This window comes from Elgaria multicarinata, chromosome 13, assembly GCF_023053635.1.
Source record: "Elgaria multicarinata webbii isolate HBS135686 ecotype San Diego chromosome 13, rElgMul1.1.pri, whole genome shotgun sequence".
NCBI lineage: Eukaryota > Metazoa > Chordata > Lepidosauria > Squamata > Anguidae > Elgaria > Elgaria multicarinata.
This window is the reverse complement of record NC_086183.1, coordinates 14,544,123-14,560,009: the sequence shown is the minus strand read 5'-3', so window position 1 is coordinate 14,560,009 and position 15,887 is coordinate 14,544,123. Positions and strand designations below refer to the sequence as shown.

The 15,887-nt window shown below is 44.9% G+C and overlaps 1 protein-coding gene across 2 annotated transcripts in view; it reads left to right on the top strand.

Moving 5' to 3' along the window:
- GMEB1 (glucocorticoid modulatory element binding protein 1) overlaps positions 1 to 10,497 on the top strand; it is a 28,792-nt gene extending 18,295 nt beyond the window's left edge. For both annotated transcript variants that reach the window (XM_063140420.1, XM_063140419.1), the window contains exons 8-10: positions 5,072 to 5,209; positions 6,602 to 6,724; positions 8,451 to 10,497. In XM_063140420.1, the coding sequence (XP_062996490.1) occupies positions 5,072 to 5,209; positions 6,602 to 6,724; positions 8,451 to 9,157 (968 nt within the window). In that variant the 3' untranslated portion in view covers positions 9,158 to 10,497. The remainder of the gene's footprint in view (positions 1 to 5,071; positions 5,210 to 6,601; positions 6,725 to 8,450) is intronic.
- The last annotated feature ends 5,390 nt before the right edge of the window (positions 10,498 to 15,887 follow it).

The window sequence follows — 15,887 nt, the reverse complement described above, 5'->3', positions numbered from 1 at the left end:
GCAGAGCCCGGCCAGCTCCTTATTATACACCTGAGCTGAGGGCAGTGAAGCAAGAGGGGAGACGGCTAGAATGCAGGTGGAGGAAAACTTGTGCTGAGTCTGATCGAACACGGGTTAGAGCTCACTATCGAGCCTACTCTGTGGCAGTGAGGGTGGCAAAGAGACAGTTCTTTTCCACCAGCATTGCATCTTCTCAGTGTCGTCCAGCGGAGCTTTTCCAGGTGTTTCGTGGCCTGTTACACTCTGGGCCAGGGTGAGAGATGTTGGAACCCTCAGTAGCACACTGTGACAAATTTGCACAGCACTTTGAAGATAAAGTCGCTCAGATTCGTCATGAATTGGACACCACAGTTAATGCAGCTCCACTAGTAGAGGCGTTCAGAGCACCGTCTGGTCCAGTTTTATTGCATGAGTTTCAGTTATTGAAGCCCGAGGATGTGGACAAGGTGCTTGGCCAAGTTCAGTCAACCACCTGTGTGCTTGACCCTTGCCTTTCATGGCTCATTACGTCAAATAAGGAGGGGATCATTGGTTCGGTCCAGGAGGTTGTAAATGCCTCCCTGAGAGAGGGAGTGGTGCCAGCCTCTTTAAAAGAGGCGGTAATCAGACCACTCCTGAAGAAGCCTAACGACCTGGAGGATGTTAACAATTACAGGCCAGTGGCTAACATCCCCTTCCTGGGCAAGGTACTTGAGCAGGTGGTTGCAGGACAACTCCAGGCACTCTTGAATGATACGGATTATCTAGATCCATTTCAATCGGCTTATCCCCTATGCTGTTTAACATTTACATGAAACTGCTGGGAGAGGTTATCCGTAGATGTGGGTTGAGATATCATCAATATGTGGATGACACCCAGTTCTACCTTTCCTTTTCATCAAACCCAGGTGAGGCAGTGGCTGTTCTAAACCAGTGCCTGAGCATGGTAATGGACTGAATAAGGGCCAATAAACTGAGACTAAATACAGACAAGACGGAGGTACTGTTAGCGGGTGGTTCGCCTGTTTGGCTAGGTGATGTTCACCCTGTTCTGCACAGAGTTACACTTCTAAAGGATCGGGTTCGTAGTTTGGGGCTGCTCTTAGATCCAGAACTGTCACTTGAGGCACAGGTGAACTCAGTGGCAAAGAGCACCTTTTATCAGCTTAGGCTGAAATACCAACTGTGCCCTTATCTGAATGGAGATAGCCTAGCTACAGTTATCCATGCTCTGAAAACCTCTCGTTTGCATTACTGCAATGCATTATATGTGGGGCTGCCTTTAAAAACGGCCCTGAAACTTCAGCTGGTATAAAACAGGGCAGCACGTTTACTAACAGGGACTGGCCAACAAGATCACATCACTCCAGTCCTCTTCAAGCTTCATTGGCTGCCAGTCCAGGTCTGGGCCCAATTCAAAGTGCTGGTATTAACATTTAAAGCCCTAAATGGCTTGGGGCCAGGATATCTGAAGGAACGCCTCCTCCTATATGTACCTGCCCAGACCCTAAGGTCATCCTCAGGGGCCCTTCTCTGCGAGCCCCTGCCAAAGGAAGTGAGGCAGGTGGGTACCAGTAGGAGGGCCTTCTCTGCTGTGGCACCCCAATGAGCTCCCTAAGGAGGTTCGCTTGGCACCTACATTATATTCTTTCAGACGGCAGATGAAGACCTTTTTATTCTCTCGGTATTTTAACAGTCTATAAATTTAATTTTAACTTTGCTGTTTTAAATTTGTATTTTAAAATTGTATTTCTGCACTGCTGCTGATTTTATCCTGGTTGTGTTATTGGGCGGAATAAAAATGAAATAAATAAATAAAATATAGAATGATGTTGAATCCCTGTCAAATGCGTGTTAGCCAGAGGAAATCGTTCAGTAGCTATTACAATTATCCTGGGCTGGTTTACATAAGTGTGGACGTCACTCAGGCCTTCATTGCTTGATGACTCACACCTATGCCTCGAGTATTTTACTTGAGGTGATATGTAATTAAGTCATAGGTTAGATAAATCATGGGTTGTCATTATGTCCAAATCTGGGACTATGGGTTAACTGTGGGTTGTTAACCACAAGCAACCCTCAAAGAGAATCCAAGGCTTGTTGGGTTGTCAGCTGTAGGTTGTTCAAGCCACGGGCTGTTACGTCTGAAACCAGAATCGAGGGTTGTCTGTGGGTTTTTCGTTTGGCCAAAGAAGCAGCAGGCCAGAAATCGACTAAGTGCTGCTGAGTGGTATTGGTAGCCTTTCCCCCTTACATGCAGCGATACTGAAGCCTGCCTAACAATAGCAGCAAGAGTGTTCTTGCCACCTTCTCCCTCCTGAACTTGTCAGCTTCCCATGGAAGTGGCCAATTCCCCCCCCCCCCCCAGTTTGCTTTGTGTTTGAATGAGAAACTTGCTCTTATCTCTGTTGGACACCACTGAAGAACTTTGGTTATGCTGTCCCAGCTTAGTTGTCTGCAATGTAGAGTCCTGATTTTCAACCAAGTTTCTCCCTCCATAATGCAAAAGTCCCATGTGATCCTGCCTAGGAAATAAAACATGTGCAGTAGTGTAAGGATGCTCCAAATTCCCTTGTTCTGAACATGGGCAAAGGTGGGAGAAAAGATTTCTTTGCACTGTCTACTCCGCCATCTATGGATCTTGCCACTACCACAGGCTGTGTGGACCCATCACAGCTGGCAGATCTCCACTCTCCCTAGAGTCCCGAACAGAGGAAGAGGGGGCAGGACAATTCGGCCTCACTTTTCTCCACTGGTGGTTCTGTCTCACAAGTGTTACAAGCCTTTCCATTACCATAAGCACAATCTCAGGCACATGAGATTCAGGAAAGACAGAGAATATACACTTGGTTCTCGAGTGATGCTGAATTGGTCGTATTCATTGATGTTCGGACCAGTCCAGAGGCACAGCAGCCCCTACAGAACGCCTGTAGGCATGATTTGGTGTTCACTTGATTTTCTGAACAGATGTCAGCACGAGGCTTTGCTTGTACCCCTGCACGGTCCAAGAAAAAGTTGCTTGGATGGAAGAAGTTCAAAGAGATTACAACCCACAACAAGTGATCAAGTGGTGAACTGCACACCATGCCATTCTGTGACAAGCCAGTGACAATTCTGCTGGACAGGAGGAACATCCCCCCCTGGGTACATCATTGGTAGTGGCATCTCAGTGTCGCAGCACCTGAGAGTTAGGCATTGCCCACCAGCGGCCAGACTTTCTCCAACCAGGGATTCATCATTGCCTACTCCAACCCCGTCAAGGAGATTGGTGGCTGCACAGAGAGTGTATGCGCCCCAGTCTCCATCCCTACTTGCCTCTATACAGTACAGGTGTGACAATGCGTGTGGAGCCCTCTCTGCCTCGTCCACCCACTGCAAGTACCCCTCTACTGTGTCCTGAACCATCAACAACTGTCACCCAATTAACTGGTACTGTAATTCCATACAAACGCCTTCATAAATTCTATTTATTCCCCCATGCTCTTAATCAAGTTAGAAACCTCTGTTCTATCCATTTCTCTTTTCCCCTGCCGTCCCCATACTACTAACTCTCCATGCCCTTGATCATTTTACTGCAGCATCTCCCCTAGGAGAGAAGGTTGCAACAGCTGGGATTGTTTAGCTTGGGAAAAAAAAGAGTAAGGCGAGACAGAAGTGTAGAAGTGTACAACATTATGCATGGTGTGCACAATGTGGATAGGGAGATATTTTTTCTCCATCTCTCAAAATATTAGAACCTGGTATCATCCCATGAAGCTGATTGGTGGGAGATTCAGGACAAATAAAAGGAAGAACTTCTTCACACAACGCATACTTTAACTATGGAATTTGCTATCGCAGGATGTAGTGATGGCCACCAATTTGGATGACTTTAAAGGGGATGGTGGTGGTGGATAAATTCCTGGACAAGAAGGCTTTCAATGGCTGCTAGTCCTGATGGCTATGTGCTACCTCCAGTATCCGAGGCAGTAAGCCTATGTGCACCAGTTGCTGGAGAACATGGTTTCTATGTCTAGCCAGACTGGGGTGGGTGGGAAGGTGTGTAGGGTCTGCTACTGTCTGTTGGAGGGTGACTGCCAGGCTCCTTTGGCTGGATCCCTTTCCTGCTGTCCTGCCCCCATCAGTGATGTGGGAGTTGGAATGCATTCCTACGAATCAAGAGCAACCAGGATAACTCATGTCCTGCCCTCCATGGTCTCCCCTCTCCCCCTGCCCCACCGGAATGCCCTCTTCCTAAGGCTCCAAGGGTGCTTTTCTGATCTCAGAAAGGCAGCTGGTGCTGTTCTCTCTATGCTGGCTGCGAGGGTGAGGTGTCCGGGGTCAGATCTCCCCCTTCTGATCTTGGCAGGGGTTTATGAGCCATCTGTGATCCTGGAGATGCCCTCTTAGGGATCATAGAATTGCTTTTTCTGTTACTTAAAACAAACAATTTCAGAACCTAATAAATGGATTACATTTTAAGAAAAGACGGGTTTGAGGCATTTTTATGCATCATTTCCATCAGTTTTTCCATGTGAGCCAATTCCAACGTTTTCAGCAACCATTCCTGGCACGTGGCATAGTTGCTGATTATCCTGTATTTTGCCAACACAATCTTTGCAGCCACCCAAGATTAGCCACCCTAGATTAGCAATCAATTATACCTGATTCTCATTTGAGACATCAGTTATGTAATTTTAAAAAATCTTAATAAAGCAGCATCAAATTAAACTAAAGATTTGCCTCCAATATAATCCAAATGGGGCTCTTTACAGTTTTGTAGTGACAATGTGGGAGAAACATAATAGACTTCCAGAGGTTGTGAAATGCATCTTTTATAGCAGTAGGTAATTTCCTCCTGCTGCCCTACATCTTTAGGATCAAGTTGGATTTTTGCAAGTTAGGATTCCCTTGATGGCTGATTTACAGTCAAGTACGTCCCCTTGTGTTCAACGGTAGTTACTCCAAGGTTAGCATCTATAGGACTGTCAGTTTCCAAAGATGTTTGCTGCTGCGCAATGGTTTGCTGGTTTTGACGTGACTACTGGTATAGCTTTGCAGTGTAATTTCCAGACTGCTTCTTCTTCCTGAGTCTCTCTTTTTCTTGTGCCAGAGGACACACTGATGTTCTGGAAAGGAATTGCTGATGTGGGATTGATGGAGGAAGTTGTCTGCAACATTCAGAAGGAGATAGAAGAGGTGCTGAGAGGTGTCCAGCAGAGGCTTGGCCAGTCAGCCTTCCAGATTACCGGTGGGTAGGAGGTCAGCAGTTTCTGTGTCAATATAAAATGATTGCTAGTGGGATAGACTGCCCCCTTTAACCTTTGGGAAATGTATATATGTGTTACATTTATTGAGTCAATTTATAAATCACCTTTCTCTAACAGGACTCTTAAGGTGGCGTACAATTTAAAGAACAAATGCAATTAAACCCTAAAAAACAAGTTGTGTGAACCCAGTCAATTTCAACAAATCATGCCATGGCTTAGAGTTATGTGTGAACCTGGCCATAGTGTGTGGACCCACGTGCATGAACCTGGCAATTTACTTTGAGATATCTAGCTTTTGCATTCTAAAGCTACAGCCATAAACAGACTTACTACTGTGTTTCATGGGACTTACTTTGGAGTAAACCTGCATTAGATTGCACTGTAAGTGGGCCACGTTTTTATGGGATTAGTTGGGTGGAGAGTTGAAATAGCACTCCCCTGACGCATTTGCTAGAACGTGCCTCCAAATACCAGTTGCTGGAGAACAACAGCAAGAGATATCTGTTGCCTTCATGCCCTGATTTGGGGCTCCCCTTAGGCATCTGGTTGGCTACTGTTTAAAATAGGATGCAGCACTAGACAAGCCTTTGGTCTGATCTAGAAGGGCTCTTCTTAACATTCTTAACAGTTTAAAGAGATTTTCAGCATAGTCCTCAATGGGCTAGTTCTTCATACTACTTTTAAGCAGACATCTGAGCATCACTGCCAGTGTTAAATGCAAGTAGAGATGCCTGAAGGAAGTCACCCCACAATGATAACCCCCACCACTTGCAAAGTAGCGTACATCTCTTTGAGGAAGAGAGAGAGAACCCATCAAGAGGGGTTTGTGTGTACAGAGCTGTTGCTACTTTTTGCAAAGAACCCGCATAACTGTAATGCTGGGAATATTGCATAGTTCTTAGCACTGCTGCCAAACTATAATCCCCAGAGTTCCTTGTGGGCAGGCATGGCAATTCCATCTGTTTTAAAACTTTGTAATGTAGGTGCCTCTTGATAGTGGCCCTGTTCAGAAGACACCTTAAACCATGGCTTTAACCACGGTGGTTATGCCAGAAAGCTGGGCTGTGTTCAGAAGACACCTTAAACCATGACTTTAACCATGGTGAATAAAGCAAAAAGCCTTATTCACTGTTGTTAAAGCCATGGTTTAAGGTGTCTTTTGAACACGGCCTGGCTTTCTGGCCTAACCACCATGGTTAAAGCCATGGTTTAAGGTGTCTTCTGAACGGGGCCACAGTCAATAACACGTGTAACAACTGCAGTAGCATTAGATAAGCCTGTACAGGCAAATAGAAGAAGTTCAGACTACTTCTGTGTGGATGTTGGATCCCTTTTAGAATATTGGACAATAATCCATGGAAGTTTTCCTATAGATGCTGCTGTCCTAAATAATGTTGCTCATACTTTTGGCCTGATGGACACAGTCAAGAGAGTGCTGGACAACAGGAAGAGCCAAACAGATCAGGGAGAAGAACAATTCCTCTATACTCTTGCAGGTACGTTCAAGATTGGGAACACATTCCTTGGGATATTCTAAACCAGTGTTTCCCAACCTGGTGCCCTCTGGATGTTTTGGACTACAGCTTCTAGCCTTCTTGATGATTGGGAATGCTGGCTGGGTTGATGGGAGTTGAAATCTGAAACGTTTAGAGAGCATCAGGTTGGGGAAGGCTGTTCTAAACCTATTGGTTTATTCTGCATCTGTTGAGGAGACATTGCTCAGATCCGCTTCCCAGCTGCTATTTACATTTTTAAAAAACATGCACATCAATTGCATTCATGCAATAAATGCCTAGCTTGGCCCAAAGTTGAACACGTATGCACTCATGTATCTCTTTTGTCTCCATCTATTAGCAGCTCTTATGTTCTGGCACTGTTTGTGTGTGTGTGTGCATACATGCATGCATCTGTGTGCAAACTTCTGTGATGCCGTTAAGTACAGTGACTTTAAATATATGGTTACTTGAGTTAAATTAGTATTTATTAATATTGTTGTATTTATGGATTTTCATCTTTTGCCAGTAGGCATGACCTGTGTTCCAATACTCTGGATTTCTCTACACAGTGACGATAACATTTAACACTTGGGAATATTTTTGATGGTTTCAGAGAGTAATCCTATAGCTCCCTATACAGTATCTGGGAGCCATAGGCTATTTCGGCTTCCTTGATCCAAAGTTGAAATCATTGTTCCAACTTTGGACCCAGGAGTCCGAGCTCCCCCCCCCCCCCCCCCGCAACTGGCTTGGAGAGAACTGACTACCTCTTTGAGGTCACAAACGCGACCATGGAGGGAAGGGAAAGGGGGTGTGCCAGTCGGTGGGAAAGGGGGGAGGCTGCCTTACGGCAAATCCAAAGGCCACCCCAACCTCCTTCCCTTCCATGATGCCTCAGCTAGATGCCTGTCCAGCTGAAATGCAGAGCAGGCGGAGTATGGAGGTGAAGAACTGAGTTCGGAGGCTGATGGGAATCACGATAGGATTGTGCCCCAAGTATGGGTTGCAGATTTGGACACTTATATGTGGTGTATCTTCTATTTTAATAGTATCTGATGCCTGTAGCCTCAGGGGTGGGGGGCATTCTCTGGGGAGAGGGATACTTGCTTGTTCCCTTCCGTCCCTCTTTTGTTCTCGGAAAGAATTGAAACGGTTCCACCCACCTTTCCATCGTTTTGATGGCAGCAGCAGTGGCTAAAAATATTTCATTTCCACGAAGCTCCTTTGCTACCCTTGTGGAAATATCTATCGTGTCCCCACCTTTCTTTTGTGCTATACCCATGTCTGTTTCTGAAGTTTTCTCTTGTTCTTTTTTTTTTAATACAATTTTTTATTTTTTGCAATACTTAAACATACACCATTACAATTAAAAGAAAACAACATACTACATAAATGTTGAATAACATTAATATCATATCTATATAACATAATCATACTTAACATATAAGTGCACCCCCCACCTCGGGATCTTATTCCTGATTCCAAAATCTCATACTTTCTTCTGCTGGTGGTTTCCCACTTCCCTTAGAAAACACAAATATTAGGAACTGTTTCCAGATTCCTTCAAAGTCATTCGTTTTTGCTATACCTCTTCTCACTTTAATATTACATGTCAATTTGTCATTAATAGCTATATCCCATACTTCTTTGTACCATTCTTCAATACAATAATCCCCTTGAATCTGTTTTCTCTTGTTCTTGACTGTGTATCACATTCTTCTTGCAGACCTGGACCGCCAGCTGGAGGAGCAAAAGAAGCTTGCCAGGGATCAGAAGATAAAATCTCAGACTGTTCAGAACGTTGTTCTGATGCCTGTCAGCGCTCCAAAGCCTCCTAAGAGACCCCGACTACAGCGTCCAGCCTCTGCTACAGTCCTGAGCCCTTCAACTCCCATCCAGCAGCCTCAATTCACAGTCATTTCGCCCATCACCATTGCGCCCATGGGGCAGCAGTTCTCTGTAAGCAACATTCCAATGGCAACCATCAGCCAGGGCTCTAGCCCGGTGACTGTCCACACTTTGCCGTCGGGCTCACAGTTTTTCCGGTATGCCACCGTGGTTTCTTCCTCCAAGACCAGCTCTTCCGACACAGTAACTCTTCACCCGTCTTCTAGCTTAGCCCTGCTGAGCTCGGCAGCCATGCAGGACAGCGGTGCCCTCGCTAACGTGGCCACCGTCGTGAACCCTGTGGAACTGGTGGCTATGGAGTCTGGGCTAACTTCAACCATCCAGGCTGTCGAGGGCACTTCGGAGGACGGACAAACCATTATAGAAATAGACCCGGCCCCTGACCCAGAAGCCGAGGTGGAAGAATCTGCGGCCAAAGCTGTGATTCTGGGGACGGAGCTGAGGACTGAGGAGAAGGTGGTGGCTGAGGTTGATGAACACCAGCACCAGGTCCATAATGTAGAGATTGTGGTCTTGGAGGACTAGTTCGATAGTAATGTTGCTTAATTATTCATCTCTGTCTTATTTGTTTGATTTTTTTAAAAAAACAGCTTTGAAGGTAAGTTCCCATGTTTGTTTTTTTAAACACACATACATGCACACATTCATTTACACATGGGAGAGAGGAGGCTCCATCTGTGCAAAACGAACCGTCGCTGAAGGGAGAGAAGAAAGTTCTCCCGTCTAACCCTATCCAGCCCAGCCAAAGGGAAACAAGCCCCCGCTGTTATCTAGGTCACACATTGTATGACTACAGTCCATAGACTCAGGTTTGTCTACACCATGTTTACACTTGGACTGTTTTGTCTTAGAAACGAATAGCCGAATACGGGACATTTATCCAACTGCTGAATGAGACAGGCTCCTTAATTATTCTTTGGTACTCCACCACCATAGGAAGGGAAATTCTGTCTTAACTTATCAACTATGCTAGTATTTTGATTTTTGGAGAGAGGAAAAAAGCAAGCCAACTAGATTCAGGAGATGACATCTCCATTACCCACTCACGGTGGTTTTTGTTGTGTGTGGTTTTTTTTATAAAATTGTCATTTGTTTTCACCTTCCAGCAACTCAAGTCCTCCAGTTGTTATTGCCCATTTGTGGCTTCTAGAAGTGGGTCCTCAGCTCTTCTTTTTCAAACCTTCCCCAGTGGTTTTCTTTTCCATAGGGGCTGTTAAAAGACTTCTAAGCATGGCTTAAGCCGTGCAGGTGCGTGCGCACACACAGGCAAAGAAACAAAAAGAATCGGACACAGCATCCAAGAGCTACCTTCCCTTTCAGTGTAGCATAGACATCCTGGATGTATCAAGCACGGGTTGTGCTGTTGCATGCTGGGAGAACTGGACACGGCAGGCTGGGCATACCCGCTGTTTACTCTGCACGCTGGGAACTGTACCAAGCTTACTAGCTCAATATATATATATATTTATATATGTTTGGTGTTTATAACTTTTTGAAAAATTGGTCTCCAGGATTCCAGCCAGCACATCACTTCAGCAATGTGAGTGCCTGGTCTCACTTCCAGTTGGGCTGGAGGTTTTTGATTTTTCTTCAAAGGAAGAGGAAGGAGTGAAGAAGGGATTCCCCCTACCATTCATTTCTTTAAATTTGGAGTGAGAAGGCTTGGAGGGAAATATGCTTGGCTAAAATATTTGAAAGATTTTGGGACAAGGGTAGAGTGCCATTTTGTTTTTGCATTAAAAGCTTAAACAGAAACAAAGAAATAAATGCATTGTTCATTATATTTACATTGTGTTCCTCCTCCTCTCCCTTTTATCCTGTCACCAACCCTGTGAGATAGGTTAGCCTGAGAGAGTGCAACTGGCCCAAGGTCACCCAGTGTGTTTCATGGGGGGGGGGTACATATGTCTCCCCTGTTCTAAACGGGGACTCTAAGCACTACACTACACTGGATTCCAGTTAATCAGTTTAGAATATTGTTTATGAAGCTCTTCTGCCAGAATCTCCTTCCTTTCACCTATTCACATATTAGAAATCAGGGAGTGTCTTGACTAAGGCCACCTCATGGCAGAGAAGAGCCATGGCACAGATGAAATCCAAACTGGGAACCTCCTGAGGTATAGCTCAACCTCTTAGCCACTACAGCAGGGGTCTCCATCTTTTTTGGACCTGTGGACACATTGCGCAATTTGAGAAACTTGTCTTGGGTGCCGCCACCACCACAAAATGGCTGCCATGGTAGGTGTGGATAGCCACAAAGGACAAATAACCTGCCCAGTTTACATACTAATGCAAACTGCAACATAATGACTGGGTTCACACAACACGATAACCCATCTTTAAGGCTGAGTATGGCTTGATCATGGGTTGTCATTTAAACATGGGTTGCTGTGTTGTCTGAACCCAGCTGCGATAAAACATGGTTTGTTAAACCATGAAAAATCCACAGTTCACACCCCAACAACAAACCATGGGATCCTCTTCATGGGTTGATTGAGTGTGGAGGTGAAGATGTGAGTTCGGATGCTGATTGGAATGAGGATGGGATTACTAATACCGTGGAAGACAGAAACAAAGTTCAAAGTGACCTTGATAGGCTGGAGTGCTGGGCTGAAAACAACAGAATGAAATTTAGTAGGGATAAATGCCAAATTCTACACCTAGGGAAAAAAAAACCAAATGCAGAGTTACAAGATGGGGGTACTGGGCTCAGCAATACAAACAAGAAGTATCTTGGAAGTGTAGATCACAAGCTGAATATGAGCCAACTGTGATGTGGCTGCAAAAAAAGGCAAATGCTATTTTGGGATGCATTAATAGTATAGCTTCTAAAATGTGTGAAGTACTGGTTCCCCCGTATTCAGCACTGGTTAGGCCTCATCTTGAGTACTGTGTACAGTTCTGGGCACCACATCTCAAGAAGAATACAGACAAGCTGGAGTGTGTTCAGAGGAGGGCAACCAGGATGATCAGGGGTCTGGAAACAAAGCCCTATGAAGAGAGACTGAAAACTGGGCATGTTGAGCCTGGAGAACAGAAGACTAAGGGGAGACATGATGGCACTCTTCAAGTACTTGAAAGGTTGTCACACAGAGGAGGGCCAGGACATCTTCTCCATCCTCCCAGAGTGCAGGACACAGATTAATGGGCTCAAGTTACAGGAAGCCAGATTCCGGCTGGACATCAAGAAAAACTTCCTGACTGTTAGAGCAGTACGACAATGGAACCAATGCCTTAGGGAGGTTGTGGGCTCTCCCACACTAGAGGCATTCAAGTTGCAGCTGGACAGCCTTCTGTCAGGTAGGCTTTAATGTGGATTCCTGCATTGAGCAGGGGGATTAGATTCGATGGCCTTATAGGCCCCTTCCAGCTCAACTATTCTCTGATTCTATGATCAATTAGTTATAAACTAGGATATGCCCAAACCACTTGTTTCTGGAAAAAAGGCCTAAGTAGTATATCTGGGGAATGGATGACCATATAAAATAGAGCAACTTAGATTTGAATGTTATCTCTAGAGATTAACTCTAAATCCATGGATGAATTGAACACTTTAAAGCCTCCAAGGTAAAAGATTGGACAGCTGGTGGATTCCTTATGTTTTGGAGGTGCAAAGTTGCAGAACCAAAGGAAAGCATGCTCTGGTCTCTGCTACCGGCTAGGAGGCTAAATGCTACTGGGAAGTTGCCTCCCAGAGGGAGCATTGCTGTAAGAGGAAGATCGGTCTGGCTCCATTCATCGTACAGAGAATGAGCAGCTGGAAGGAGCTTGTTTCACCCCTCCCTAGCAGGGAGAGCATTCAACTCCAACTGCCAGATCCCTGGAATTATAGGGCAGAAGGGAAGTTCACCCTGGCCCCATCGGCTAGAGGATAAGGGCCACTAAGTGGTGTGTGTATATGTGTGATGTGTAGATGATGATGATGATGATGATGATGATGCAACCTAAACTGCCTTGAGGATCATCCAATTGAAAAGTGGGCTATAAATCTCCAAAATTAAAACACACACACATAATAAAGGGGACTGTCGAGTTCTGCCTGTTCTTGAATTACTCAAAGCTAAATTGCCTTTCCACAGGAGTTCAAGAGAACAAGTGGGACCTGCAACAAAATTTTACAACATACTCTGGCCTTCTAATAGCACTACTTCGGTTCAGGGTTCCAGCCAACTAGCCAGAGCTTCCACCAGGAAGCTCTTTGGGGACTCAAGCAAGGCCTGTTTTCCTTTTGTCTGTTGCAATGAACTCTCAACATTCAGTAGCTACTAATCATGTTCAGTAGCTACTAAGCATGCATGCTCCTCACTGGGCAGTTTATTGGAGGAGGGTTGTTTCTTTTGAGTTGGTTTTTTGTAGCATTGTATTTCTGAAAATCTTAGGGCAGGGGAGCCCTCAGGGGAAAGCGTACTGATAACACCCTTTTGTTTATCAGTGTTGCAGTTGTGGGGAATCTAGTTCTGTATTTTTTTAAATTACTGGATAAAATACACTCCATGAGGGATGGCAGATTACCCAAACTGCACTTCCAGTTCTCAAAATAAAAATGGAAGGGTAAGCTGGGTTGACACTGAATCCAAGCATATGGATTTTCCCAATAACGCTTTATTTATTTGATTTACGGCTCCGTGATATAATTATTGCATGTGTATGAATGCTATTTATTGCATCTCTCCAAATATCCAGTTAGCATTAATGCAACTTTGAATTTAACGTATGCCTACTGCAGTATTGGGTGGGTGCTACTTTAGAATTCTCCATTTATTTTGGGACATTGTCTGTGTGTTGGAGGAAGTTTCAATGGAGGAAGCTGTTTGTTTCACCTTTGCATACAGCAAAAATGGTTTTGGCTATGCATATGGTTGGTGGCGTTTATGATAATTAATTGTGGTTTCACTCACTTCTGCATCTTCTGTTTTATTTTTCTGTATATTGTCTCCTTGACAAATAATATTTCTTCTGGTTCTGGCACATTATATCTAATGGGACAGGCAAAAGAAACAGCTAAAATGGTTAGCTAGAGTTGTTCTGGTAGGTTCAGCAGAAGAGGCTTGGGGCTGCATTTTCACTTCCGTTACCTTCTGATGTAATTGCTCGTGTCTTGCAGTACATACTATTAATACTTAATTGAGCTTTCACAGGTCCGTAGCAGGAGGGTGTTGTTGTTGTTTTCAGTTCATTTCTGAGCTGAGTCAGATGACGGGAGAATAATTATTTAATGAAAGTTAGTAATCACTTACACTAAACAATTTTCAAAGTGATGTACTAAAAAAAGTATTCACACACACAGCACAATTACATTCCTGGGAAATGGTATGTTTTCAATAGAACATCAAAAACCCAGGTTTGGCGCCTCCCTAATTTGTAGAGGCGGGGCAGCTTTCCCCAACTTGGTGACCTCCAGGTATTTTACAACTCATAGAATTCCTGCTCAATAGCTATGTTGGGTAGGGCTGATGGGAGTTCAAGTCCAAAACATTGGGAGGACACCAGGTTGGAGAAGGCTGTGGTGGGGAGTTCCAGAGAGTGGATATTACAATACTAAAGGCCTTATTCTGAGGCATGATCTAGGTAATCAGGAGAAGAGCTTTTAGTGTGGTGGCCCCTTTTCTTTGGAATTCCCTGCCCTGCAGGTCAGGAAGGCAGCAACACTGTGTTGTGTCCAGTGCCTTCCAGGAAGCATTCCTTAACTGACCAGCCATGGGTTTTATTGGTATTCTGTTTTAAAATGAAGAATTTTAATATGCTGTTCTGTTCTAATCCTTTTACTGTTTTATTTCTTATGTTCACTGCTCCAGAAGCTATTTTAGATATGGAGCGGTATACATATTGTAAATAATTGTTTCTAGAGAACTATTTTATCAAGGATTTTTCTTTTCAGGTGATGTTTAAAGCGAAGTAAGAGTGTGATGAAATCCGTGATGGCATTGTTAAGAGGCATTGTAGCTGAGAAGATGCAGGAACTTTTGCAAGATGAACTGGGTGGACTCATGAATGGGAGTGAAGAGGAAACAATGAAATTCATTGGGTCACAATATAAAGTAGCGGAGCTCTGAGTAAAACACTTTTGCTGCCTACTGGCGAAACTGGAAATAACAAGAGCGATCTGGAGTTTTTCATGGGCATGTATGGGCCAAATTCAACCCCTTTTTAGGTGGAAGGAAATGGACACAATTGCTTAAATATATACATACATATGTGTATTGCTCTTATTAAATTGAGCAGGGCTACCTTAGCCGAATTTCAAAAGCCCTCTGCAGACAATTAGTTCAGATCTTTGACCTGATCCCTAGCCTGAATGAAGTACTTCACAGCTCCAGCTAGACATGCCTGCTCAGAAGTCAGTCCCACTGAGCTCAGATAGGTTTAAATTCTGGTTGGTTTTGATGGGAGAGATTTGAAGCGTGCGCTTAATCCTGCCTCTGGCATCAATTGCTGCAACTGGCAAGCAGATGATTTAGGCCTGAAATAACATTCTAGATGTGGGAAGGAAAAGCTGTGTGAGAGCAAGAACAACCTCCCTACTCTCCTGCCGTCAACATTGTTATCTGCTCTGCTCCATCCCAATCTGAGTGGTGGTGGTGGGGATATGGGGTTCCAGGCAGTGGCGGCTCTTTTCCTGAGGCCAAGACAACCAGGACCACCACCCACATCGGTGTGTGGGGAGGACATCTCCCTGCAGCCCTCTCCTCTGTGGATTCCAGCTGCCATCAAGTCAGCTGTCTGAGGTTAGAAATGTGTAAGAATAGGGGCAAGAGACACGATCTCATCTGTTCCTCAATTTGGTGTTAGAAATAGGTGCTGATTCTCAGCCTAGCTTAACCTACCTCGCAGGGTTGTTGTGAGGATAAAATGGAGAGGAGGATGAGGATCATGAACCCCATGGATTCGTTGGAAGACAAAACAGAGTGGGATATGAATATAATATCGTGCGTATGATCTATCTAACATGAGCCTTATGCACCATATGCATATATACATAAGATATATATGGGCGACTGCGCCTTTAACGTCTCCTTTTCCCCGTTTGGATTTCCTTGGCCGGATCTTTATCTCCCCGCGTCTTTCCCGAAGGGGGCGCTGTCTCACTCTTCCTCTCGCGCCCCTATCCCCAAAACGAACCATATGTGCCTACCGCTCGCCCATTCCTCGCCTGAGGTCCGCCGCGCCTGCTCAGTAGAGGCGCGCGCGCTCCTTCCCTCGCCGCGTGACACCCAACCCTCCGCCCCGCTCTCTCCCTCCCCCCCCCGCCGTGCGC